The sequence below is a fragment of the Embiotoca jacksoni genome, unplaced genomic scaffold (genome assembly GCF_022577435.1).
Source record: "Embiotoca jacksoni isolate LCO1_2020_lvr unplaced genomic scaffold, fEmbJac1.0.p SCAF_1, whole genome shotgun sequence".
NCBI classification, from domain to species: Eukaryota; Metazoa; Chordata; class Actinopteri; family Embiotocidae; genus Embiotoca; species Embiotoca jacksoni.
Window position 1 is genome coordinate 17,554,179 of NW_027185229.1, and position 27,322 is coordinate 17,581,500.

A 27,322-nucleotide genomic window follows, 5' to 3' on the forward strand; every position below is an offset into this window, starting at 1 on the left:
ATGTTCAGGAATAGTTATCAGGTAAATTTATTTTTAAACCAACTAATTTAAGCCGTCCACTCGTCAAAACCCATATTCTTTGTAAATACAATGTTTTCTTTGGGCTGATAGTAGCTTGATAAAAAAACAAACCACAGGTAGCAGTGAGGCTTCATTGTGTTTGTTGCAGGGTGGAGCTGTGGTTGAGGTCTTCAGTGGACAGGGAAAAGACCTCGTAGCTAAATGGAAACTGCGTGGAGGGCCGTCAGCCATACATGAAGTGAGTTTTTGGAGCTCGTAGTTAAACTTTCCTATCGCTAGGCTGTTAAACACATTCAAATTTAACCAGCTATTGTGTCCTCTCAATTAAGCGAACAGCTACAGGACCGGACACACAGTAACACGTGCTTTTAATGCAGTCCAATGCAACGTAGTGCGATGTCTTACAGGCTCTTATTGCAACAGACCTTGGCTCTATGATTAAGGCAGTGATTCAAAATGTAGAATTAGGTTTGGTAAACAAGGTAAGCAATACACTGTTTTACATTTTACACACGTCCATAGGTGCCATCTTGGTCGCAGCCTTAGATTAGATCAGATGTTTGCCACCTGAACTTTTTGGCTGCTAGTATAAAAGCTGTATAAGAGCTTTGCTGTAAAAAGTCTAAATCAAGTGTGTTGTCAAAGAGCGGTGACAGCAAATCTGTATCATTGTAGATGCCAAGCAATGCTGCCAACTATACACTCTTTATAACCATAGTTGTTCTTGACACATATACTTTATAGCCCAAACCTCATTTATGTTCACATAAAAAACATTTGCCATCTGTGAGAACAGTTACACAACAGGTACACAATACCGGTCATTCTCAACAAGGACTTAGCCTTAGCAAAGCCTCTGCTGAATTGTTTTCTCCCTTAGGAATATAATAAAGAAGTCAAAGGAATCGTTTACAGGCTGGAGGGAAGCAGCCAGACAGTCAAGATGCAAATGCCTGAGAATGGAAAAATGTCTCGTAAGTCCCTACCATACTGACATACACTCGTAACTTTTGTTTAGTTTTGCTCATTTTCACACGTTAGTAGTCATTTACTTTTTTTGCCCTTTTTTCCGTAGTTGGGCTTGTGCAAAGATTTTTGGTCCTTCAAGTGAATATTCCTCAGTGCAATGACTTTTCCACTGAGCTTGTGTAAGTACAGCAGTCATGGTGTTTTTATGCAATTTATAAATGGTAACCCTGTAATCAACATTTTGAGAGAATGCAATGTTGTAGATCTTAATATATTTTCATCTTCAATTTAGCAAAGTAACATCTTTTAACAGAATAGTTACTTACTGTAACAGAGTAAAAGTACAGCATTTTCTCAATATACTACAAAAAAGATGATTGAATAAAAGTGAATTCCCAATGAAAAATGAGTACAAACAGCATGTTTACATTCACCAGGGAAACCCTTTGAGCTACCTGAAAGATTAAGTGTATAATTTTAGCAGTAACCGGTGTGTTATATTTATCCTGTCAGCAACACTGATATCTCAATAAACCATAATATTCAAAATAATATTCAAAAGTAGGTGGATGTCAAGTGCTGGTTGCTCTTTTGCACATTTTTCAGGTTGTGGCTTAGATTGTATAATGCAGTCAAGTGTGAGTGCATTTAGTCACTGAAAAAATAACATCACTCTGGGGTTTCCCTGTGCTCTATTGCACATAAAAGACAGTGTGACAGTATATAGACACTATGTCAGTCTAAATTTAAACTCTCTTACGATGCTCAAAACTCTTTATGTTTATTCACATCGTGGTAAATAGAAACACAAGCTGTGGTATAAAGTTTACTGTAAGTACTGCTGTTTAGTTATTGTTATTTTTTAAGCCATATAAAAAAAAGAAGTCATACTGCTAAAAGTTAAAGTAATTTCTGATTATCAAGTTACTTACTTTTGTATTTACTTACATACTACAATACTAATCATATAACAGTGCGTAATGACAGCTGATTTCAAAGCACGAGATTTAATCAAGGCACCATTGAGGACTTTTGATAATTTTTGTTCCATGTGTTTTTTGTTATTTAAAGGATAACTGATTCAGAACACCTGAAAAGAAGACTTCATCTATCAACAGTGCATAAAGAGTTGTCTGTCACACCTTTGCATGCAAAGATACCTTTTGTTGGATTAAAACGTAATATTGTGAGTATCTAATTCACCCGTGACATTAATGTAGTGTTTTTGAATTGACCTTTTTTTCTTCATACTTCATAGTAGGTGTTGATCTGTATCACTATTGGATTTTCTGGGCCACAAAATCTTATTGTCTCTGTTGTTTCAGTGGACTACTTTATGCATCGACCTTGTATCATTGACTGGTGACCTGTTCAAGGGATTTTCGACACTGGATGGCATTACTTTGTTTGCGACCTGTAAAGTCCGGAGAATCTTCACCATGAAAACCGAGCCAACAGATGATGGTAATGCATCAAATGGGGAATTTTTATCAGCTCGCCATAAAGTCTGCTCCAAAGGTGGTTATTAAAGAGATACAATAGCTAAATACTTGCCACTAAGGCAAATCACTGGTCCTCACTTTTAAGAGAATTTACTGCCAACTGAGTGTATTCATGTTGAGGGAAAGAGATACAAACAGTTACCTTTTTTCTGGTATGGTTGGCTGAAAACTCAGTGGTACATTTTGTTCAAGGCTGATATGGCACAGCAGTGAGAACAGCATCACACTGCTGGCTGCCCAGTGCAGACCTACTCTACCTCACAGTACAGACAGCTCTGTCAGTTCATCCTTTTCAGTTCATTAAAGTGTTACTTTTGTGATGAGATGTTTTGTCATGTCAATGTATTTTGGCTTATGCTATGGTTAGGATAAATTTGTGATTGTTCCTTTTTTTCTTTGTTTCTCGCTGGAGCTGTTCTCATGGACTTGATCCCTTGCAGCTGCCAGTATCCACCAGAGGTAAAGCAAATCACTCGGGTGTTGAACATGGAGAATTTACATGAAGCAGATAAGAGGACTGGTCTTCATAACTCTGACCGTGGTAAGTAAGATAAAATCACAGAATTCTGAATTTATACGTAACAATAAAACAATAAGTGCACTGCATTTAAAGTTACAAGACCAAGACAATTTTGACTTGTTTAACGAAACACACTATATTGCATAAAAGTGGATCCCTGTTCTCATACACTTGTGTGTCTTTGCTATGGGACAGGTTTGGACTATGTCTCTTCATTCAGTGATATTAAACAATAGTTATTGCAGCAACAGTTTAGGGCAGGTCTTTTTGTGTTTCAGTATGACAGTAAATGGTCTGTGCTTGTATAGCGCTTTATCACCTTTCGGTCTCAAAGGGATTTTACATGATTTTTCCATTCACCCATTCACACACGCCAGACTGATCACCATGCAAGGTGCCACCATCAGGAGCACATTCACACACCGATGGTACACCATCGGGAGCAACTTAGGGTTCAGTGTCTTGCTCAAGGACACTTAGGCATGTGGACAGGATGAGCTGGGAATTGAACCACCAACCTTCCGATTAGTGTGCAACATACTCTACCATCTGAGCCACAGCCTCATGCACAGTGACCCTGGGGATAAAAAAAAAAAAAACTGGCTTTGTGTAAAGAAAGTGGCTTTCTGGATTTGGTGTGTAGCCATCAAACTTTTTTGGGATGATTTGAGTGTACAATGGAAGACAGGACTTATCATCAGCATTACTGCCAGCCCCATCGACACTCTTGTCGACAAAATCCCTCCAGACAGATTTAAAAATCCACGGCTCGCCTTCCCAGAACCGAGAGGCCTGTTACAAATACCTTTGGTGACATGTTCCACATTGAAACAGTAATGTAATTCTCTCAGGGTCCACATACTGGACTTTTTTTTGGATCTCTACATAAGCCTACTTGTGGCCATTTAATGTATATTTTGAAGTTACTGATGACGGGTATGCTAAAGATGTAAGTTGTTATTTAGAGCACACAATCTCAGCCACACTCTACAAAGACACCATGATGATAATCACTTTGTTTTCCCAGTATGAATCTCCTGTGGTCTTCATATTTGTTCATTTGTGCCTCACCTGTACTCAAGGAGCTGCAATTATATCTTCATATTAAAAGACATGCACCAGTAATCCAGTTCTGCCGCCTTTGTGGCCTTTTTATCGGTGCATATTTATTTGTTCTGACAGCTGTCTAAGTCATGTGGAGTCAACCAGCAATGCCCACAGAAGAGAGCAGAAACAACACGCAAGAAATATCTTTTCATAATTAGCATCTGCATTATTAGCATAACATTCCTAATCATAATTAAAACGATTGCTATTAAACTAGGCATGTTATTTAACTGAGATGAAGTTGCTTGGTGAATGTTGTTGCTTTAGTACCCAATCTGTCAGAAACTGTTAAAATTAATCTGCAGGAATTTTTCTCAAGCAGCAACAAACAAGCCCTGATTATCTGAAAGACATTCTGTTCTCAAGGTCAACACATTTCCACAGATCAAAATCCTTGCTCAAAATATTTTTAGTTTATCAGCTGTCAAATGTCTATCTCCTTCAATTCCTTATTGTTATCCCCTTCTTTGTGAGCTTCTGCGGATCTAAAGCACAAATAAATCTACTAATTCTAGGAGTAAATTTCAGTATATTCAATCTGCTGTATCACAGAAGTTTGACTTCCTCTTTTTTTTTTTTTTTATCTCAGTACATGCAACTAAGCTGTGTCTGTATCAACTTGTCGGTCATGTGTGTTTTATGGAGTGGAAATGTTTGCTTTCTGCTCTGATGAAGATCAGACAGTAAGTGGGCTTTGCTGTTTGCTTCCACAGAGGTGGTCTTGATGATACCTGGCACAGATACAGCAGGGTCAGGTTGTCGCTATATCACAACTCCCACTGCAGCTCATTATTTGAACATGATGAAATGGAACAGATCGTTAGATTTAAGAGAAACATCAACTCTTATCAGCTCAGCGCTAGAGTCAAATTTATATCCAATTAATCATTTTCTTTGTGTATTATGACCATTAGGCTATAATTTCAAGTAACATTGTCTGCCACAGCTTGCAGGATCATGTTTTAAACATGAATACCCACGTTTCTCATAGTTTCTGATTGATTATGTTTGCAATACGGTCCAATGCAACTCAGAAACGTATGTGCTGGCACATAATCTATGAAAAAGGCATATTTCCAAAGATTTTCCTGTACAGTAAATCTTTAAGAGTTTTGTGGCTGAAAGGAACGCAGCTTCTTACTGACCATGAAAGCTAGTTTGTGCCCTTGATACTAAAATGGCCCTGTGTTTCAACATAGGACTTAAGAAATGTCCCAAAGGAATAAATTAGTAGTGATTAATGAGTAATGTAAATGTCTTTCTTTCTGCAGTTACCAATCAGTCGGCCACTGCCAGATCAACCAGTTATCGGAGAACCAGGCCCCACAGTGTTTTACACACAGCCTCAGGCTCCAGAGCTTCAGGACCACCTCCTCAAACTGTAAGAAAAAGCAATGCAACCTCCGACAGAATTAAGTGCTATGCACTTTTTATTCACGATGCAGCAATCTAATGAATCCCATAAGAACTCATAGTGTATCCCTCTGAATGATTTGTACAAGTCTGTCAGGATTTACAGTGAGTACCAAACAGAATGTGTTGTCTCTGAACTTTTATTTTGCCTTTGGTTGTGTCCCACAGGGATCCCCATCCACTAGAGTGAAGCAAAAGGTTACTTTAGAATGTCAGAGCATTACTAACTCGAGTGAAAATTTATCACACGGAGAACATTCCCACATTCTGCATGAGGGTAAATATGACATGCATAGTGTAATTTTCTCTAGTGTGAATTCTTTCTCTATCTAAACGTGCTCCATTCTTTCTGCTATTTTACTGCTGAAACACGCTGTTCTGCTCTTTCCATACTTCATTTGTTTCTTTTTATACTGGTCTAAGCAGAAGTTATGCTTCCTCTGGTTGCATGTGTATGTGAACAGACTGGGGGTTCATGTGTATGCAAGGAAGCAGTGTCACATTCGAAACCCAGAAGGTAAAGAAAATGAGGATTCAGGAAATCAGTAAAACACTACCTTCATGACAGAAATATTAAAATAATTTGAAAATGGATGGAACATTGATAAGTGGAAGATTTAGTACCAACATATTCACGCAAATACACAAAGAAGCTCAGGACAGAAATATGTGCCCCATGTTTCTGGAAGCAACAGTCGAGTATAGTAGATAAAACACATAATTTTTTTTTACTTTCTGTACTCACGTTTTTGCCATGGTGTTTGTCAATCATATTTGGTTATGATGGAGATACCAACGTCACCACTGCCCACACCCTCAATAGGGTATTTATGCCTTGATTGGATACTTGGCAGTAAAGATGTAGGCAGGGAAAATTGGGTGAGAGAAGGGGGTCTGACACGCAACACACCCCCTGGCTGTAATCACATCAGGGTCATTGCAATTATACAGTGTGTGTGCTGTAACCATTCAGCTGCTGAGGCGCTCCCCACATGTGATTTATGTACAGAGCTTGAATACCTCGTTTTCTCATTTGCAAATAAAGCAAATCTAGAGTATGTCAGAAGTTGTTCCACATTGTTCTTTTTTTTTAAACTAATCAGGTGACATAAAAACAACATTGTTATTTACTGAACTTAAATGTTACTGTGGAAAATGTGCTTTTATAAGTGTTTCACAAAACCCAACATTGACATCATAACAATTTAAATGAAAATACAAATGATCATAATAGAATAAATGAATTCAGTTTAAGCAACAACAACAAAAGACTTTAAAATGAATGTAAAACTACATTTAGAGGACGAATAGCTTGAAGATTTGCTACCGAGTAGTTGGCTTTGTCTCAGTACCTATGCATAGGATATTTCCTATGACTGAGAATCTCCAAAGATGAAAATAATTTAGCTTGAATGGGAATATACTAACATGTAAATGCATGCTGTCTTTTTCTCCAATTCATCTCGGCCTTGGGAGTATGGATGATTATCTTGTCGATTGTAGTCTTTCAAGAACTGTACAGTAAAAGCATTATATATAAACCAACAAGCCAACAAAATAAGAGCCCTGCTTCCATAGAGTATGTTCTCTCAGGACCTAATATGAGCTTTTATAGTTGGTAATACACCATCCTTTGAGCATGACTGAATGCAAAAACGGGATGATTAAAATTCCTTAATTCAGCTGAACATAATGTAGCTGGATATATTCTCTCTGCACTGAATGAATGTAAGAAGCTCAGTTACAGAAATGCCTTCATTAATAGGGATTTTCACGGTGCATAATCAGTTCACAGATATGCTTCTGGCAACGTTTAATAACATTGCTGTTTGAATGTTTTGTGTTATAAAGCTTTTCTAATGTTGAAAGTACTATGTGTAGGAGTGCCGGGCAGTTTACAACCCCGTCCACCCAAAAAAAGGGTGTTTGACCAACAAGGATCTAAGAAGCCACGGGTCCTCAATGTTAGAGGAGAGAGGTTAGCATTATTAGGTAAGTTGTGTGTCCTTCATATTATAATGTGTGTGTGTGTGTGTGTGTGTGTGTGTGTGTGTGTGTGTGTGTGTGTGTGTGTGTGTGTGTGTGTGTGTGTGTGTGTGTGTGTGTGTGGAGGGAGGGTGTAGAGTGTTTTAATATGGTAAAGCATTTCAGTTAACTGCCCCTCCAGAAGCTGTACCTGGCGAGCTCAGAAAGAGGAGTAAAAGCAGGGAGAAGGGCACCCCTCAATCTAGTAGGCAAAAGAGCAAGCAGCAGCCTCTGACCCTGACAGAAAAGTCAGCGCACCTAACAGCAGGTGAGGCTCACGTCAGCTGTGAATAGAAAGGGTTCATGACAGCAGGATGACATGTACACTTTCACTCAGCGACAGACAGAAAAATGAAACACGAACACGACAGCGAGGGAGTGCGAATATGAGACAAAAGAGAATAATATGCATGTTGGATGATGTTGACGTCCACATGTCATTTTCTAATTTTAATAAGCAGCTGTTTTATATTTGAGAAAAATACCTATTCCCACTCTTAATTTATATATTGGATCACTTGAAAATATTGGATGCATTTTAATGAGCTTCATTCTATGCTGCATACACACTTTTGTTCCTCTTTTAAATTTTGCATCAGCTACGTCAAGGCCACTTGCAGCCCCCCCTTCAGCTCACAAGCCCCAGCCTCCTCCCCGCCATAATGACCATTCACACTCACCTACACTCATATTGTCATGGCAAAATGAATGCATGTGTTCTGAAAGCTCAATTATGGATGTTTCTCCACAGCAGTAAGCTCCTTTGCTGCAGCCCTTCCCACAGACGGAAGGTAGTTAGTTCATTAATGGTAATGTGGCACATTAAATAAAAGTCAGAGGGACATCTCCTGGGCCCAGGTTTGCCACACAGTGGGCAATTAGAGAAAGTGATTATACTGTCAAGAGGTTCAAATGTGCTCACTCATTCAGATTTTAGGTGCCCTTTTCTTTGATCTCTGGCACATCTTCATCTTTGAAGTATGAGTCAGTGTGTCTTGCATGCATACATGGATGGATGCAATCCTCATTTAAGGCTGACAAAAACTTGTACCATCTTGGCTATCTATATATTAAAGAATCATGTTTGATGTTTCAACCGACAATTTTTTTACTAAATCAGCAAAGTTGTCATTTCATGAGTGACGAGTTTTTTTTTTTTTACTTGTGATTATGTTTACATTGTTATATTCTCATTAATGTAGTGGCATAACAAGGCTATTAATAAAACCTACAAACATGTCAGTGCAGGATAAATTAATACTCACTTTTGGCAAGCAATTGAATTAATTACAACCTTGCATATTGTTATCATAAATTTGTATGTGCATACAGAATGACATTAGTCAGATGACAAAGAAAAAATATTAAAAAAAGATTTATTAGACACTGTAATTAGACTCAACGTTGAATTGTCCTCACATATCCTCTGTGTGTATTCGGAAAGACTGATTTTTTGAGTTTGTACCGTCAATAGCCAACGCTTTTATGACATTCATGTGCAACAATGTTTGTTTCAAAGAAAGAGTTTACTTCTGGCTAAAACTATATTACTTTTTATCTTCTTCTATAATCTTTTATTTTAGAGGAGAGTAGCTGCAGTCCTGCCAAAGAAAGTTCAGGAGTCACTCCCACACCAGCAGAGTCTCGACACAGCTCGATTCGGCCAGGTTTGTCTTCTGACCTTCAGGTCTGGAGCAGCTGGGAGAGTAATGAGGGGTCGGAGCCCCAGCTCATTTTGCAAGAGGAGGTGTTCACATTCTCATCCCAGCCTCACTCACCCAAACGAGGGCAAGGCCAGGGTGACCAGGAGAAGATGGAGATGGGAGATGATCAGCTGCAGAGCAGAAGTGGGAGGCGATATGATGCCCAGCCTGAAGATGACTTCATTGGCAGTGAAAGTGATGAGGTATGTCTGCAGTAGGGGAGAGACACAAGCACACAGTTCTTTGAATGCACACACGCGTGAAGTACGTCGCTTGGCGCTAATGACTGTCTTTCTTGAGTAAGAAAATATGAATAATCTGAATTATATCACATACACTACCAGCTCTGAGAAAAACTGATTTCAAAACATTGTCTATTTTTGGAGTGCAACATTGTTTACAACAGCAGTCTAAGTCATTAGCAAAGAATTCAGCGCTTTGTAAAATCTCATAATATGCTCACTTTTTAATTTGATTCAGTTGATTAATTTTGAAATTTAGATTTTGTGTCAAAATACGTAGCATGTTTTGGTATTTTGGAGCGCAGTGTTTAACTTTGCACATTTCATAGTATGCACTACATTTTCACTTCAAAGGTCAAGGGGTTATTTATCATCAGATCATTTATTAATGACTCTGGGACTCATAGTAAAGAACAGGAATTTTCTTTATGCTGAGCTGGGAAAATAAACTGTTGAACTATGATTATGAAGAACGATCTTCAAAGAAATGCTAATTGCTTTTACTTATTCAAAACTTTATAATAAGTCTGATAATTCAGACTTGAGAAACTCTTTTTGTTGTGCAGCTGACTAGTTTGCCTTAATCAATGTTTTGGCCTTAAAGTAATGCCTTTTATCTCTAATCTTAGCCACAAAATCCATTCGGAAAGACAAAAAAAGCAGGTACTTGCAATCTTGTAAAAAATATGAATAGTAATTTTCAGGATTCAATATCAGTAAGTCGGAGTTTCTCTTAAGACTTACATTCTTTCATTGACATTTTGTGCATGTGCATGTGTAGAATTTAGCAATCAGAATGATCTCATTACAGAAACCATATAAAAGATTTGTTTAAAAAAAAGTTAATGTTTTTTTTTTAATAAACTGCAGCTCCAACCTTTTCTTTCACAAAGCTTTATCCAGAGTGGACATTTTTCCGCAAATTTTGCATTACCCTTTGGTTTGGAGAATGGATTTATATACATCTTTAGTCACATCTGTTGGAAGCTCATAGCCTTTTAAATTGTGTTGGTTGGTCATTTTGCATTGTTTAATTAAATAGTTTATTTTTATAATTTGTTGTTGTAGTTGTAGTATACTTTATTACTGTATTAGCAACGCTACAACAATGGTACAACTTTACAGACAAAACCAAACAAACAAAAAAGAAGAGACAGAAACAAATATAGGTTGTGACTTTGTAATAGGGACAAACCACAGGACACATTCATGCGTACACACACACTTACTCACACACCTGCACACAGGTTGCAAACATTCTTTTCTCTATGCGATGAAATGATCACATAGCCTTCTCGCTGATTTCAAACGCTGCCCTAATAAAGAGCTTTGCAGAACACTTCAAAAGAAACAAACTCCACCATAGGAATGAATTGCCTGAGCTTTGACTGGAACAATATTATGTGCAGCGTGTTTTCTTTCTGTCATTGTTTCTTTCTTCTTTCTCTTCTGCTGGTGTCTAAGCCAGAACAATGCTTAACGCGGGACTGTTTGATCGAAAAACGTGGTCTAAGGTGTGTTGTAACCATTTTCATGTTTCTTATTTGTCTACCTCCGTTACCACTATTGGTGCTACATCTATAGTGATGTAGCTTATTGATAATTTTTTTTCATGGAAAAACCAACTTGCTTTGTAGGGATTGTCCATTTCAGTTTGGGGGAAATTAACTCACATCAACTTTAAACAGCTGATATTGAGAGTAATGCTCAAATAAATAAATTACATTATATCACAATGAAATTACACAGGATGTTTAAAATACCCATGGCTGCTTTTACGTGGTATAAACTAGGATTAGAGAATGACGAGAGAAGAATGTACTTTTGTTCTCCTGACGCTGAGTAACCAGTTAATCTGGTGCAATTCACTGTATTTTAAAAGTAGAAGCAGATAGAAAGACATTTTTTACATTTTCTGGCTTCCCACCTACAACTTTTATGTGTTCCCTGTTTTCTAATCATTTTAAAAGTGAATGTTATTCTTCGAGGGACAAATTAGAGAGCCACGGTTTGTTATTTCCAAAGAAAACCGTTTTTCTAAAAGGACACAATGGCTACTCCCTCACACATAGTGAATAACCACAACTTTTTCAAGTATAAAGTACACTGCAAGTAGTTGGACAATGGTGAAATGTTCTTCAGTCAGATATTTTCCAAACGGCTGATGGACCAAGGCATGTGTTGAGTAGCAAAATTCTTCAAACTGCATATTTCCACAAGATGCACGGAAACTAGCGTTACTGCGCTTCAATTGCACTGCAGTTTCTTTCAAATATTCAATTTGGCTTGAGTAGTGCTTCAATAACAGGCTGTTATGCTCTCCCATTGGCCATCACTTGGGAAATTACATTCCTGAGCTGCACGGTTGGTTAAGAAAACAGCTGGAAATAAGAACATTTATTGACAGCGGGCAATTGGTAAATATACAATTCTTAAAGTGTCTTTTTCCACAAAAAGGGAAATTACAGCATGGAAGCCTTGGTCAAGAAATGGAGTTCTTTGGTTGCTAGTGAAACTAAAAATCAGCAAAAATCAGCAAGCCACACAGACACCAATTTGTTAATGAAATGTGCATTCTTCATTTTTATAGATGATTTGATACATTAATTAAGTATGGACACTTATTTAGTTGTCATGAAACACAGTTAATGAGTTACCATCAAACATAAGCAAACTGGGATGGCTCAAGTTAAACTATGTTTAGTCTTGTATGTGGCTAAGTGTCTGCTATTCTGTCTATTGTGATGTTCTCCTGCTGAACAGGAAACCTGCACTAAAACAATTTTAAGACTCAGTAGAATATTGTGTTTTCTTGTCACTGAGAAACCTATGAAAGAAATAATTTTTTTTATATTTGTGTAACTTTAATATTTGGCCATTTTCAACACATTTAATGATCTAATGGAATAATAAGATTTGAATTAAGCCCCTTGGCTTTCAAATTCCCAGATTGCAGATTTTCAGATTTTAGGGTGGCACTTTTGATGAGTTAAAAAGGGCCAAAATTAACATCAGAGAACATGATCTCACGGAGTAAGTCACAGCTTGCATGTTGCAAATTTTATGAAACAAGCCTCAGATTAGTTGGTGGGTGTAAACTATTTTATGCGCTCTGGTACATGATGGAAAAACTCTCAATATGGATTCAGGAAATCACCACAATTAACCATTAAGAAAGCGGAAAACGTGAGGATTTGCGGCATATACATAAATATGTAAATTTAGATTTTTGATGTTTAATGTAATCTTTCCAAAAGGCTTGTGTACATGTCCAATAATAAGGCTTATACCTAATAAGAATGCATCGGAATTGCATTTTAAAAAGCTCAGAAGTCCCAATCGTGGCAATGCCTGTTCTAAAACTCTGCTTAATCAAAGAATAATAATTATTTCAACAAACACTGTGCTCTATTTCTCAGACTGAATATGCCATATTTGTTTAAATAGATGTATTATTTAAAGTACATTACATGGAACAGAGGTTGACAGACTCTTTTATTTGACCTATGCCTTGCATTGCTGTCGGCTTTAGTTTGCTGAGCTACCATGTTCTGCCATCATGGCAGTAGTAATAAACCAGATTTGATCCATTTATGGCAGATTACTCATTTCTGAATTTGGAGCAATATCATCTTTCAATTTCAAGGTGTTGCGTCAGGTTCATGCAATTCTTTTGAACGAGCGTTTGTTCTTAAACATAGAGAAATATTAAAAGCAAAACAAAGCAATGGACTCTCAGCGTGTGAACTATTTTGAAAAGTATGAAAAACAATAGGCCATCTTAAAGTTTGTTATATTTTCAGGGAAGTGCAGTTATCTTGATGCACTAGTAACTGAAACAATGGACTGTGCAGTAGCTCAGTAACGTGTACTCCTGCTGAAAGCCACACCCATAACAGGGGTTTCAATAATACACATAGCGCATTGTTTTTTACCTGTACTTGTGAAAATAATAACACATAGAAAGAGAAGAGAAAACAAATAACAGCTAAAACCATCTCAGGGCTGATGATAACCTTTCACCCCAAAACAAAGCTCAGAGATGTAAGAAAAACCTCAAAAACAGACAGCGAAAGGAAGAAATAGAGAGACAATGAGTTGCAATGAAAGCTTCAAGCAGTGTAATTCATGAGAAACAATATCTGCATTATGAACCTCCTGTAATAAATGTACTTGTGCTGGCAATCTGGCTATAAATATAACATTTCAGAATCCAGTGTTTAATTGAATTTCTGAGTTCCATTATAAACACGGGTCTACAAAAATAGAAACACATCTATTTGTCAAATTAAGATACTAAATCTAGCTATCAAAAATTGGTCTTGACGATGCCCATTTTTAACCAATTGTGAAGAATAACAGTATTAAAGTAAGGCTTCACTGAAACTCCTTGTTATCAATAGGAAACGTTCACCCGCTGTAGGCTTGAATAGTAACTTTGAAGTTTGTGGCTTGCCACTTTGTGGACGACGTCAGCTGTTGTTAACAACAGTTACAAAGAATTATAACCCAGTTTAACAGTGACAGAAAGTGTCAGTACCTCCCAAGAAACTTTCCACCACCTTTTCAGCATAATTACTTATGTTCTGTCCACACATATGTTCTAATGGTTTAAAGTGGCAGTGTCTTGCTGTTAGCTGTTCACATCTACACTGACAACACTTGCTTACCTTGGTGTGGGGGTTCTGGGGATGGTCAACTAGTTCACGAGTGTATTTTGTGACAGAAGCAGCTTTCTGTGGGATTTTTTTTTTTTTTTTTTTTGAGAACCTTACATGGGCGTTTTGATGCTTTTCTTCTTTTGCTGTGAAAGTGGGTCACATTTGGAATCCATTGCTGCTGTTGTGAATCCAGCTGCCATCCGCAATAAAGGAGCAAGCTACAAACTTTTCAGAATCATGCATCTTTCAAATTTACGGTGGTAACTATTTGATATTCAAAACTTAGTTTTTCAGTGGAGTATTGCTTTAATGTTGAGAATAACCATGTACTGCATTGCAGAGTCTCATATTCAAGACTTAAAATTTCAGCGAAGTATTCCTTTAATGTTTAGAATAACCATGTACTGTACTGCAGTGTCTTATATACAGTAACCTCATTGGCAGGCAACCGATTTTAAACTACAATAGTGAGAGTTCACTCTGAATCTGAAGGTGGAATAGATTAGCAGATTTAAAGAGAATGTCATTAACCTTTTTAAATGGGAGGTGAATTTAAAGCTAAGCCACCGACACCTGGTCAATTCCAGTGACTATTGGCCATGTCATTATTATTTATTATGAGAACATTAATCCAAAGGGGAAAAACACTAAGGTTGTTCAACATAATCTGGAACATTAGAAACAGTCTACCATATACTCTTTAATCATAACTAATCACCCTAAAAACTTTAGTCTGTCTTTAGTGTGACTTATATCATTATACATTTTTTGTTCAGTGTCTTTTCTTTCTTCACTTCTTTCAGGAAAAGAACTACATCATCTTTCAACATCAAAAAACTGGTGTGTCCAAACCTGCCACTTCCAGAACTCCTGATCCGACTTTGGGTGTGGAACTTGAAGACCATCCTGAATCCCCTAACATCATCCAGACATCGCCGAAAGAATTTAGTCCACCTATCATCCGCATACAGTCTCCTTCCAGTGGGAGAGCTGAAACAGCTGGGATGGTCCCCACACGCTGCCTCTCACCAAGGCTGTCAAAGGAAATGAACCGGAGTCTGGATGGGAACAGCAGTGTCTCACTTTGTCGTAGACTCCTGCAAGAAGTCAAAGTGGGTGACTCTAGACAGCACAAGGTAGCGCTCACAATTTTACTTACAACCATCAGCTCTCATACAGTTTTCTATGGCTCTTGATAATTTTGTTGTGACATATAGACAAATATTATTTTTGAAGTTCCTCAGAATTAACTAATTGGCCAACACCCTCAATTACGTGTACTGTGAGATGTGCATGCTTGATGCTAGATTATATTGCGGCAAAAACCATTGCGGATTTAAATGACCTTTTAACCTGTCAACACTCACTAGGCAATATCATAAAGATGTCACACTTACCCACGACAACAAGCTCTACCATCCAGTAAATATCTCCTATATTTGCAATGGAAAGCTAAGTTTTCCATGCTTTTTTATTTTATGATTTAGTATCACCATTATTTTTTTGCTATTTTAAACAAGTGATTGTCTAAAATCAAATATGGTGCATCTAGCCCTAAAATCAAAGAGAATTAACATTGCAGCTCTACAGGGCTTTTGAATTTCTTTAAAAACATTGTTTTTGTTTCATGCCCTGTGAATTTGCTTTATAATCTGAGTCTGAGTCACCCTCAACAATCCCTGAAGGCAACTATTTCCACCAAAAAAGCTTTCATGAATCCACTGTACACTATTTGTCCAGCGCCAAACATCAGACAGACAAAGTTATCAAGTGGCAAGAAAAAAAAAGGACATTGAGCCAGCTCGATCAAAGATCCAGATATGTTTGTCAGGAGTTGGTGAAGACCCCAGTAGAATAATGAAGAGATTAATGTTCATATGTTCCTTAAAAATTGATTAATGCAGCTTGCTTTAATGAACATTGGTTTGATCAAATTTGAAAGAGCTTCTTTACAGTGACTGTAAAAACCCGTCAGTAGATGGGCTCGGCTCAATTCTTATAATTTGCTTTTAAAATTAAATGAATCTTTCGCTGGGATGTGGGATAGTGAAGGGTTTTGGAGGCTTCTGGGCAAATATGCAGCTTATTAAAAACTGATCATAATATTTCTAGCCTTCTTTTTGCCCGTAGTAAAAGTGTGATCACTGTTGATTTGACGTCAAAAGAGGACGAGTGAAAAGGTTTGTAGGATCAGACTGTGGTCTGTTACAAATGAAGGCAGGCCCCTGCTCTAGTTGAAAAGATTCAGGTTTCGGTCAACTGAAGCGATCGCAAGGCCGGAAGGGAAATCTGTCACTTTGCTGTTGCTTCCTGAATTTACACAACTCACTGCTGAGTGATATCTCAGCATCCTTCATCAGTGCAGCTCCTGACTGCTGATTCGTGCCAACTCCAGCAGGCAACATGCAGTGAAGACTTTGACTGAAAGGTTGTCAGAGAAATATGACAAGGAGTTTGTTTCCTTCCCTGCAGCCCTGGTTTATTGACTACCATTGATTCCCCGCCAGAGCAACACCCGGCTTCCATGCACTGTCAGATAAATCAAGTTACCATAGTAATCTCCTAAATCAATAGATCCACTGTAAAAAAAAAAAAAGACGTTTCCTCAAAGGGTCAAAACAATGGCATGTGTCCAGCAATGCCTCGAGCTCTGTCTGGGACTATAGCCTGTTGTTAAGACTTTCATTACTTTGTTGACTGCACAAGACATTATAGCAGCTTTGTGGATTTAGTGTGTATACCTGACTGTGAGTAAGTACAAAGTATTGTATTTAGGATTGCTTCCAAATAAGAAATCTCTGTTTTATGGGTGATAAATTTCAAGGAAAAAGAAGATGAGACTCTAAAGCCTGTTGATTCCAGTCATTATGACTTACACCTGCTTGGCAGTCTACGGATGCAAGGGGATGATGAGGAGGAGCTCCGAATGCTGGCAAGCCTAAAAAGAGAGCAGGAGGAAGATGAATGTAGAGCCTCGGGCTTCAGTGCCTCTCAGATCCACCAGTGTGATGTCAGCATCAGCATGAGCAGCGACGACACCTCTACATGGACCCACATCGCCATGGTCTGTACTATCATGTTCTTCTACTCTTGATCTGTTGTTGTTGGCTCTTCCCTAACAAGCAGCACATGTGCAGCTCATCTACAACTTGCAATCATTCGTGGGATTTCCCTCTTTCTATCTCCTTTCTGGATTATTTTTTTTTAAACCCGGCTGATCCTCGCTCTTGCCAATTTCCATTTCAAACCCTAATTTATGCCGCCATAAAGTGCTAATGCACCTCTTTCTCCTGTGTGTTTTCTGCATTACAAAAGGTTATGGAGATAGAAACACATTAATTGGCCTCTTCCAGTTTTTAAAAGGACACTGGCATAATATCCACAGTTCCCCTAGTGACAAAAAATTATTTAGGTCATTTGAAATTATCCCCAGAAGTCTTTTTAGAATTCAAAGATAGTGTAGTTTGCTCTTGGCTATTGAAGGTCATTTAGATCTTTGGGCCATTAGCATATGCACGTTGCACTTAGGAAGAGAACACACTCCCTGGCTCTGCTGGGTCCACTGTACGATCCCCAATGAATACAATCATTACAAACGCTGGAGTTACAGGCCTGTTACCATTTTTGTACATGCAGGCATCCACTAAGGTACTGAGATTCAAGCATCGCACAATGAATAGCGGTATTTCCACAGGGATTATCATCTCGTGGTTCCTTTCGAGGACACAAATTGGCCACCAATGCAAACACGTATCTTTTGACACCACATTAGATACAGTTTACAACAGGGACAGGAAAAGATTTACATTTGACTTCATCCATCCCTGAAGTGATGTTTTTTTTTTAATCAGCTGCGGTGCGAACAAATTGAAATACATACTGCATGGTAATAGCACCACCAACAGTAAAGAACCACCAATAAAGAAAAAGGAAGGGGAGATAAAGAAAGACACCGAATACACATATAGGTTTGGAGACATTGTAACAAATAAAACTTCAACCAAAAAGGGATGTATTGCAGTTCTGTCAAAGATAGAAATAAGAGGAGATTAGGGACCTGAGAAAAGAGTTTTCACTGTCTGAGGCTGGGACTCCTTCACGTGAAATGACAAGCCATTTCATGTCCCTGGATGCTGGGATTCGAGTTGTCCCCGTTGTTGTCAATCACGCTTTTGTTGCTGCAGCGACACTACCAGTCCAGACAGAACTTCACCCCCAGGCGGTTTTGTGCAGTGCTCGCCTTGCTAGGTTGAACACAAAAGAATCAACTAACAGAACGAATGATTGTGTGAAATTAGATTTCAGACACGCTGGTATCTGGTGCTAGTTTTGATACATGTTCTCTCCGTGGACATATGACATAAGTAAGAGCTGTCATGTGAGAAGGTGGGAGACCGAGTCAGACCAAGAACTGGAAAGAACACAATTAGTAAAAAAAATACTGCCATCAATATTTTAAGTAGTTACAATGAAATCCAATAGAGATGTTGAATCATTAGTTTTAATATGAAGATCAAACATCTTATGATGGAATAAAAGGTTTATATAAAAAAAAAATCAACTCTTAGCACTTTTATTTAAAAAAAGAAAAAAAAGAAAAAGAGATTGATTATTTCCAAACTAAGTAATATAATCTATAATTACTGCAATTGAGAGTACACAATTATCAGCTCTAGCTTTCTCAACAATAAAATGCTGAAATGTTTTTTTCTGCAGCTTCAGTGTTTTGGCCCTTGCAGCAGATGGTAATACCTTTCTGTTTCAAATGACAAGTGCACGTTTATAGGAGAAAACCATAGATATACTTATTTTTTATTCTAAATGTTTTGTAAAGAGCCAGATGATAATATAAACCTGGTTGGCATTCACCACTGTGGGCCAAACAGACGTAACATTTTTGTAGGGTGACCCTGAGTTCCCAGTGTTCTAAAGAAGACGTATGTAATTACGTGGTGAAAGAACTTTTCACATTAATCAGTACACCCCCTTTACTTTTTCTGTCACAGCAGTAGTATTGTCTTTATTTGAACACTGGCACTGAGCCGAGTTTCTGTGAGCATAATGAAAATCTGGTACAGTTTGACTTAAAAACAGATGTACACAGTCCAATTTGGAAGCAGCCCTCTTATATTTGGGTGTGCAAAGCTGAGTCCAAGATATTTCTTAAAATCAAGGGAGGAATATTAATATGTTTTAGGACATAAAATTTTATCAGGAGGAAGAGTAGTGAATGGTCTGAGATTTACAAATTTAATCCTGCCTAGCCTGTAATTTTTCTGGGGCAGATATACAATGGGGCTAAACAATAGGAACTGAATACAAAGAGGAAAGAGTAGGAGCTGAGCCATCAGTCATTTCCTGGAAATTGCCTTATAAAAAATTGGTAAAATGGAAAGAAATATTCTGGTGGGTTTTTTTTTTGGCTAGACATCATTGTCAAACTGTTTTATGCTGCTATCTTTACAAAAAAAAAAATATATATATATATTTCTAATCCACAAGGATTCTGCTGAGTTTTCATGAATCTATTATTTTCATAAATGGTAGTTAAAAAAGCCAACAACAAAAAAAAAAAAACAGTCTAAGACAGCGTCGATCAAAGACAAGTAGAGCTCTAGGTTTTCTGATTGTTGTTCAATTGACCCAGCATACAGGATAACAGATTGTGTGTAGGGTTGAATGTGTGGCGGGGGAGGGGTAGTAAAGTCGGAGTGCCAAGATGTTTGAGCATCAACCAGGGACACAGTACAAACAATAGAGATGTCGGAGACGAGCCAATGGCAAGCCGGATTGGGTGGAGTGTTATATTAGCCGTACCTAGATGTGTGGGGTTTGTCTTGAGAAGCTGTGCAGCATCTAGTGTGTAAGGCAAGTCATCACATTGACTCCCAATCTATAGGCAGCTGCTGTATTGAATGTCCAGACTACATTTTGCAGCCGGGTCAAAAGGTGATGTTGATTCAAAATAACTGACGTACTTCTTTTAGCTGCTGATATACTTGAATCTTTTCTAAACCTTGGATTTCACTTTTGAAACTGTAGTTTATGAAAGTTTGACGTTATGGATGGAATACAGAAACTGCTGCTAGCTCCCCAAGTTTTCCCCATCACTGAGCAGGTAAATCATCATCATCAGTCCATATTACCTGTAGAATTCCACAGGGTGCATTTTAGGTCCTGTATTATTTCAAGAGGAAAATTACATAAAGAAGGCAGGGGAGCACACAGATAGCTAAAATTAACTCAAGCAATGCAAGGACTACCGCTTCAACATGACTGCTTCTTTATCAAAGTCGTGTAATATAATAGCCTTTAACAGGCACTACGCTTAAAAAGCCTCCTGAGGCCATAATATAGTCTTTAGCTTTGACAAGATGGAGAGGGTAATACACTTGTGTTACTTGCAGCTGAAATGACTTCATGTTGAAAGGAAAACCATTGCTGTTTTCTACCTCTACTTCTACCTACATAAAAAAATCTCTTAAAAGCACATCTCATGAAGAATGCAGCTATTATCATTTTAAATAGCTCCAGTTGCTATAAATACTTTAAATACTAATTGTTATAGCACCATTATTTTTTAACAGATTTTTAGATTTTATGGATCCCTTGATCTTGTTTTTTCATCCTTCATTGTTCAGGCATGTTTTCTGTGTTTTGCTGCTCTCCTTTCTTTTTCTCTCAGCTTGCCAGAAAGGCAGATCTTTCATGCTTGACTTATTAGCCAGGTACCATGTCGCACAACATAGAAATGGACTTTTTGTTGTGACCAGAGCAGGCAGCACAGGGATTAACTTCAACTGTAAATTTGTAGAAGTGAAGAATTAAGCCTCATTTGTGGTTGTTTTTGTGGGGAAAAAAAAAAAAAAAAAAAAAGTACAAAGGCTGTTTCTCAGGCGCTGTTCTTTATAATGGCCTGTCATTTTTAGTGATTCACTTTTTGTTGTATTGGGAAATTGAAGAAAGACAGAAAATACTTAAAAATTGGGTTGATGATTCAATAAAAATAATAATAAGTGTCTGATGATGCAACCTGTATTGAAAAAGTATTGAAATAATGAAGTACACTGCATCACCATTGTCATTGCAAATTTCTCTGCACAAAATGCCCTTCAACTTATCCGTCAAAAGCAAAAAGAAAAAATTTGAGCGACTTCATTATTGAGTGATTAATTGAGCTTGAATAGTAGTCTGATGATGGTGAACATGAAGACCTTCATTAGTAGCCTATATTGAATGAAACAGGCAGATGTGAACCAAAGAAAATATTGTCACCATTGTTTTTCAGTGAGTGCACATCTTTTTCTTTTAGTGACTTAGTGGTCTTTTTTTTTTTTTTTAACTCAATGAACATAACTAAATTGATGAGAATTTCTGAAAACAGGAGTTTGCTCTGAGTATTTGGAGACAGTTTAAACACAGTTGATGACTTTTTTCCTGTTTCTGCTGTGTAGCCAGCTAATCAGGGCCACCACTATCAGAAGGAAATGAACCCATTGCTGCAATCTAACCCCAGGTAAGAAGCATGTCACACACACACACACACACACACACACACACACACAGACACACACACACCACCAAATTTGGAAATTTAGAAGAAAATGTTCCCTACAAGTAAGACAAGAAAATCATAGTTTAAGAGCAGAAACAAAAATAATTTTTGTCTATTTTGTATTTTGTACATTCTTAGGTATTGTACATGAAAGTCTGTCTTTAAACAGTAGTTCTCTCTAAAAAGAACTGACATGCTGTTGCCAGAAACCTAACGTCTTTCATTGTTCCTGATCTTGATGAGTAGAAGATAATAGTTGAGAAAACTGACAGCCCCACTGATGCATTTCGTGTATTACATGGTAAAAAAAAAAAGACCTTGAAGCCTGTATTTGTATTTTGCTCCATGTACATGAAACCCACCTTGCAATTCATAAACAGATGGTTATGACTGACTGCAATATTTAGGCTAAATGTCAACTGTCAGATAAAGATGGAGACTGAGGCTTATCTCACTCACAGATAGACAAAGAGTGAACCAGGTTCTGTATGTTTCTTCTCCATTAGCTGCTTGTGTCAATTTAGATTATTTCCCTCTTATTATTATGCTTCTCAGACTCCTCACTGGAACATTTCTTGTAATGCTTTTCATTCACTGTATCATTAATAGTATCATCATGTTTTTGGTTTTCCAAAATCAAACAGCAAGTGTTTGACTTTCTGCACAGCAGGAGCTTCAGTAGTTCATTACCTAAAACAGCCGTAAGACATGTTCCACCTTGTTTTTCCCTACCTACAAGTTAAAACAAATCAAAGTTCTCACCTGAAATAGAAAAACTATCGATGAATAGGCTGACACTGCTGGAGGAGAAAGAATAATAAAACGTGTTATATCCAATATCAACTTCAGGCACACGCCGTGCTAAACAGAATACATCTTATACAAGCCAGAAAATTCACCAAATAAAGAAGACTCTCAAAAAGTAAAATGAGACAAAGCAAGCATATCGAAAGGTGAAATGCCATCTGAAACTTGATGTGCGTTATATAGCAGTAAAGTGGATTCCCAGAATTTTTCACTCAAATAAATTAAATGGGATCTGTAGTAGTCAAGGCTAGATTAAATATAATGCTGTTTTACATAACCGTTATTAAAGTCAGTTCTGTTTTTTTTTAGTTTTTTTATCATGTTGCTGAAGGTTAAGGTCTGACTCAAACATCTCTTGAATCAGGTTCAATGATTTAAAGGACAAAGTAAGAGAAACTCTGAAATGCCGCTGAAACACCGTCAATGCTATCATTAATAATACAGTCTAACAGAATAACATTGGGAGCACACTACAGTATACAGACTGAAATCCAGCCATTAACTAAAGCTGGTTCAAGTAGTGTGTACTCATTACTCATTTCGTGTGGTTGTGTATGAACGGATCCAGTTCTCCTTGGAGGGTTTTTGGAGACAAGCAACGGCCCACGAACCCAAAGCCGTGTCTGCGCACATCTCCATCTCCTTGTGGGTGTACACAACCATGTGGTGTGTTACAAAAAAAGACAAAGGGATTGCATCACAGTTCCGCCGCTCAAATTATGCAACCTCCTCCTCGCTAACACTTTTGATTTATTGATAAAAAGCAAGGCAGCTTGGTGTGAACATGTGTCGGCTCCCATAAATATTGGTATACAGTATGTGTTATTGTTTACAACTGATTTAAATACGTCAAATTTCGTACATCTCATCAATAGTAGGTACGAGCAGAATAGATGTTTGCCTTTTATGTCTCATTTGACTGGTTAAATAGCGAGTGACATTTGAATGAATGTCCACTGAAATGAAAATGTATGAACAACAGTCACCTCAAACTCACTCCTGGATGTGCCTCACGCAGCTCTGCTGCATCCACAGCTGTAGACTTTGAAGCGAGCCTCGATTTACATATTGAATACCAGCTGCACAGGAATTTTCGTTGTTTTCTTTCTTTTCTTTTAGGCAGTGCATCCCGAGACACCCTTACAGTGAATTCTATCACGGTGCTTTAGAGCATCCTGGCACCACTGCAGGGCTTTCTTGCCGTCGAGTGCTCCAGCTTCTTTGACAGCTCAAATGCTCCTTGTTGCTGCGCTTAATGTTGCCAGGGATGTTCTCGCATTTTAACATGTTTCTTTGCGCAAAATAATTGTGTCTGCCTTTGACTGGCATGCCCAATGTGAAAGCGCAAATAAGGCTGTCAGAAAGACTTTGAGTAGCAGTACAGTTGTTTTGCAATAAATACAATTGTGAGCTTCAGTCGAGTTGCCGGGATGTCAGACAAACAGTCGCCTTGATACGGTTTCAGTGGGAGATATTTGGAAAGCTTATTTTCAATATACTTAACTCCTGTGAAACAGCAAATTCAACCAAGATAATGTATTCCCTTCTTCACAGGTCTATATCTAGATTATAATGACTTTAGAATATAAGAATTGAAACACTCTTGCCGCCAAGTTCAACTTCACAATCTGAAGTCCAATTTACAGTTCGGTAACAGGGGCCCTTGTCCTCGGAAATTGCTTCCATTAACTTTTGTACTATGTTCCTGCCCGTCACTCAGTCAGAGGAGATTTTAGAGTAAGTTAAATGCTTTTGTCAAAAAGAAAAATCAGAGCCTCAGTAAACGTATTGTCCTTCACCACTTAGATAAACCGTAGGGTTAGAAATGAAGGCAATCAAATGAATTCATGCTTAAACGCGCAGAAAGATCAAGTAGAAATGAATCGGCCTGTTTGTAAGTTTAGTTTAAATACACTTTCTTAAATCTTAGTGGACAACTATTTTGGCTTTGGCCCTTTTTGCTGACTATTGAATACAGTTGTTATGACAGTTGCTTGTTTGTTTGTCTTTTGACACATTGTGGCAGACAAATACTGCTGACATGACGATTTGTTAATAGCGGTTATCGGGCAACTACATCACTCAAGTTAAATGTATCTACAATATTATTGTATTTTAATTTGTTTAATTATTAGTCATTTCCCATTGAATCCAACATCCATGCAGTCGAATTAATCAGTAAAAATGGTGGATTTGTAAACATACATAATTAGAATTTTACACTATTGCCATGGACAACAATTTCGGTGCTGAGCAGATTTCTTTGTATATTTTATGCGATTCTGTTGAAAGTACAAACGCATTAACATTTGTCAGGAGTAGTACTCTACTATGTCATAGATACAAACCATGAACCGTTTTCCTGCTTAGATAATATACTTAGTTTTCAGAAAGAGTGACATTATGGGTCATTGCAGTTGTTGATGGTGAGACAGACCAAGCAGGAGTGAACGTTCGAATCACCTTCTATCAGCTAAATATTATACAGAAAATTATACTGTAACTTCTCATTAAATATGCTATGATGTGCAGTGCTCTACGGAGATGCTTTGTCCAGAGGCAAAAGATGTTAGAGGATAATTGCACAACTGATGTATAGCCAGAAATGATTATGAATGCTGTTTAACAACTGACTCTTGCTTCCCTTCCAAGTAATGATTAATCTTGAAATATTTTTTCCTCTGGCTGTAATCTGTTGCGCCATAATAAAAGAGCAGGGTTTTTATTCTGTTGGAAATGATTGATGTATAGTTGTAGCCTGCGTCCATCACAGACAGGGAGGATAAACTCATTTAGAGAGGAAAGCTCTCACAGAAACAACGCAAGGTTAAGACCCCTGCTCTGTGCCACAATGTGGACACGTGGAAGTCACAGCTTGAGTCGAAATCTAATAAGTGATTCTTCAAGTAAAACTGTGAGGCTAAGTATGCAGGAGATGTGGCTGAAGGACAATGGAAGCTTAGATGGGCCTCTGAGAGCACATGATGATGGGAGTTCATTGTTAAAATGTCATATAGTAGGATGGAGAATGTAATGGCATGTGTTGTCATGACTGTCTGCCTTTATGGTCTTTTCCCCAGGGAGTGGATGGACGTGCTCAGCCCTCCTATTATGCCTCCCAGCCAGCAGAGAAGGTCAGGCAACACATGGAGCAATCGGGAGAGTCTACTCAGAGGTGCAGTAACCTTCATTTTAGTCCTTTTGCCCCCCCCCCCCCCCCTCCCTCTCCCCTCCAGGCTGCCTTTTCATGTCCTCGGAAATCAGGGAGACAGAAAACAGTCCAATGCGTTAACATGAACACTAATTGCACAAATGCATACAACTAATGGAAACTTTCATCTCTGACACCAGGTCAGAGCTGACAAAAATGTTACATTTGCACCAAAGACTGCACTCAGCACGCTGGGAAAGCAAGTGAGACTGTATCTAATTAAGGTTAAGAAACCCATGAGAGTGGAGCTCTCTGTCCTCCACATAACACCGTAGGTCAGAAGAGACAGGCTCATTACAGGTCTGTACCCCATAGACACATCGACAAGGTTAATTGATGAAACCTTTCCAGTTTACGACATCGTTTTTAAACCTCTCACACAATGTGTCTTATAATTAGTTTTCATTATTGTTGCTCAAGTTCTGATAAGATAAAACGTTCGTCCCGGAGCATTCCATAACCTTTTTAGCGTTTAACTGTCAATTTAACAGCTAAAATCTTGCGCTTTAAAGTAGTGGGGGATTACAGGGAATATCTTTACAGCTTCATAATGTGGTAATGCGTCTGGGTGTCTTAGGTCTTGATTGATGAAGGAAAGAAATGACTGCGGCAGAAAACTTTCAAATCCACCTGAGTCTGAAGGTCACCTCACCATTTAAGCATCTCATTTCATTCCAGTGACAGCTGATGTAGTAGGGCCTTATTCAAATGCTACTGTACATACAAATATATGATCTTACTTTGATGTAATGTATTCTATCCGTGCAAACTGGATTGGAATTACCCTTGTACTCCCATGTATGTACTTTTTCAGCAATTACTTCTCTACATGCTGCAGAATGATTTTTTTTTTTTTTTTGGCTTAATTGCAGGAGGGGATGAGTCTGCCAAGGACGAGGAGAATGAAGACGAGTATTTGAATCTACTCTATGATCCTTGCCTGAACTGCTATTTTGATCCAAAGACGGGGAAGTACTTTGTACTAGCTTGACTCAAAGCCCACGAGAGTGAAAATTAATTAATCATATTGACACTGAATGAATGGCTTCAGGATTTTTTTTTTTGAGGCTGAGCTTATTGATCAGTAATGTATTCCCCATTCATTAAAAAAACCTTTTTTGGAAACTAACAGGGGCTTCGTGTCACCATATGTACTGTCATGTTAGTGTGTAAGGGATCGGGACTCAATAAATACTTTGTGCAAGTTCTTGCTCATTCAGTTGCACATCTGACAGTAAAAAGAGTCTTTTCAGGTGTCTTGGCGACCAAATTTGCAAGTAACCCTTCTGAAAGAACATCCTGGATCTTCTCTGAGTCACAAGATATCTGATATTAAAATTTTGCATAGATTATTATTACAATACATGTCTTTTTATGCTCTTTTCTCAATGAATAAGAATTTGTGCAAAAGTCGCTCAATAGACGTTGGTGTGTTCATTTATTGTTGAATTAAAAATGAATTAGAAATTGCAGTGGTGCCAATTTCTTGGTTTTTTTTGTGGACATTTAATGAGTAGTTGGACAGAAGTGTGTCAGTTTCAAGGATCAAACCAATTGACAGATTTGTAATACAGTTAAATTAATTT

General features: G+C 37.9%; 1 protein-coding gene across 1 annotated transcript; it reads left to right on the forward strand.

Moving 5' to 3' along the window:
- cfap20dc (CFAP20 domain containing) lies at positions 1-26,727 on the forward strand. Its single transcript, XM_069147187.1, has 17 exons — positions 1-21; positions 170-259; positions 902-995; positions 1,097-1,169; positions 2,062-2,176; positions 2,316-2,457; positions 2,890-3,033; positions 5,391-5,563; positions 5,701-5,809; positions 7,414-7,524; positions 7,676-7,825; positions 9,141-9,463; positions 14,967-15,299; positions 16,988-17,227; positions 21,618-21,679; positions 25,606-25,700; positions 26,609-26,727. The coding sequence occupies exons 1-17, from the start codon at positions 1-3 to the stop codon at positions 26,725-26,727; spliced, it is 2,394 nt and encodes a 797-aa protein (XP_069003288.1).
- Positions 26,728-27,322: the final 595 nt, after the last annotated feature.

Excerpts from the sequence above, each read along its gene's own strand:
- cfap20dc (XM_069147187.1), top strand. The coding sequence starts at position 1 with ATGTTCAGGAATAGTTATCAG. Across the intron at positions 2,177-2,315 it reads TTGGATTAAAACGTAATATT|TGGACTACTTTATGCATCGA; the intron begins GTGAGTATCTAA and ends CTGTTGTTTCAG. Across the intron at positions 2,458-2,889 it reads CGAGCCAACAGATGATGGTA|TGTTTCTCGCTGGAGCTGTT; the intron begins ATGCATCAAATG and ends CCTTTTTTTCTT.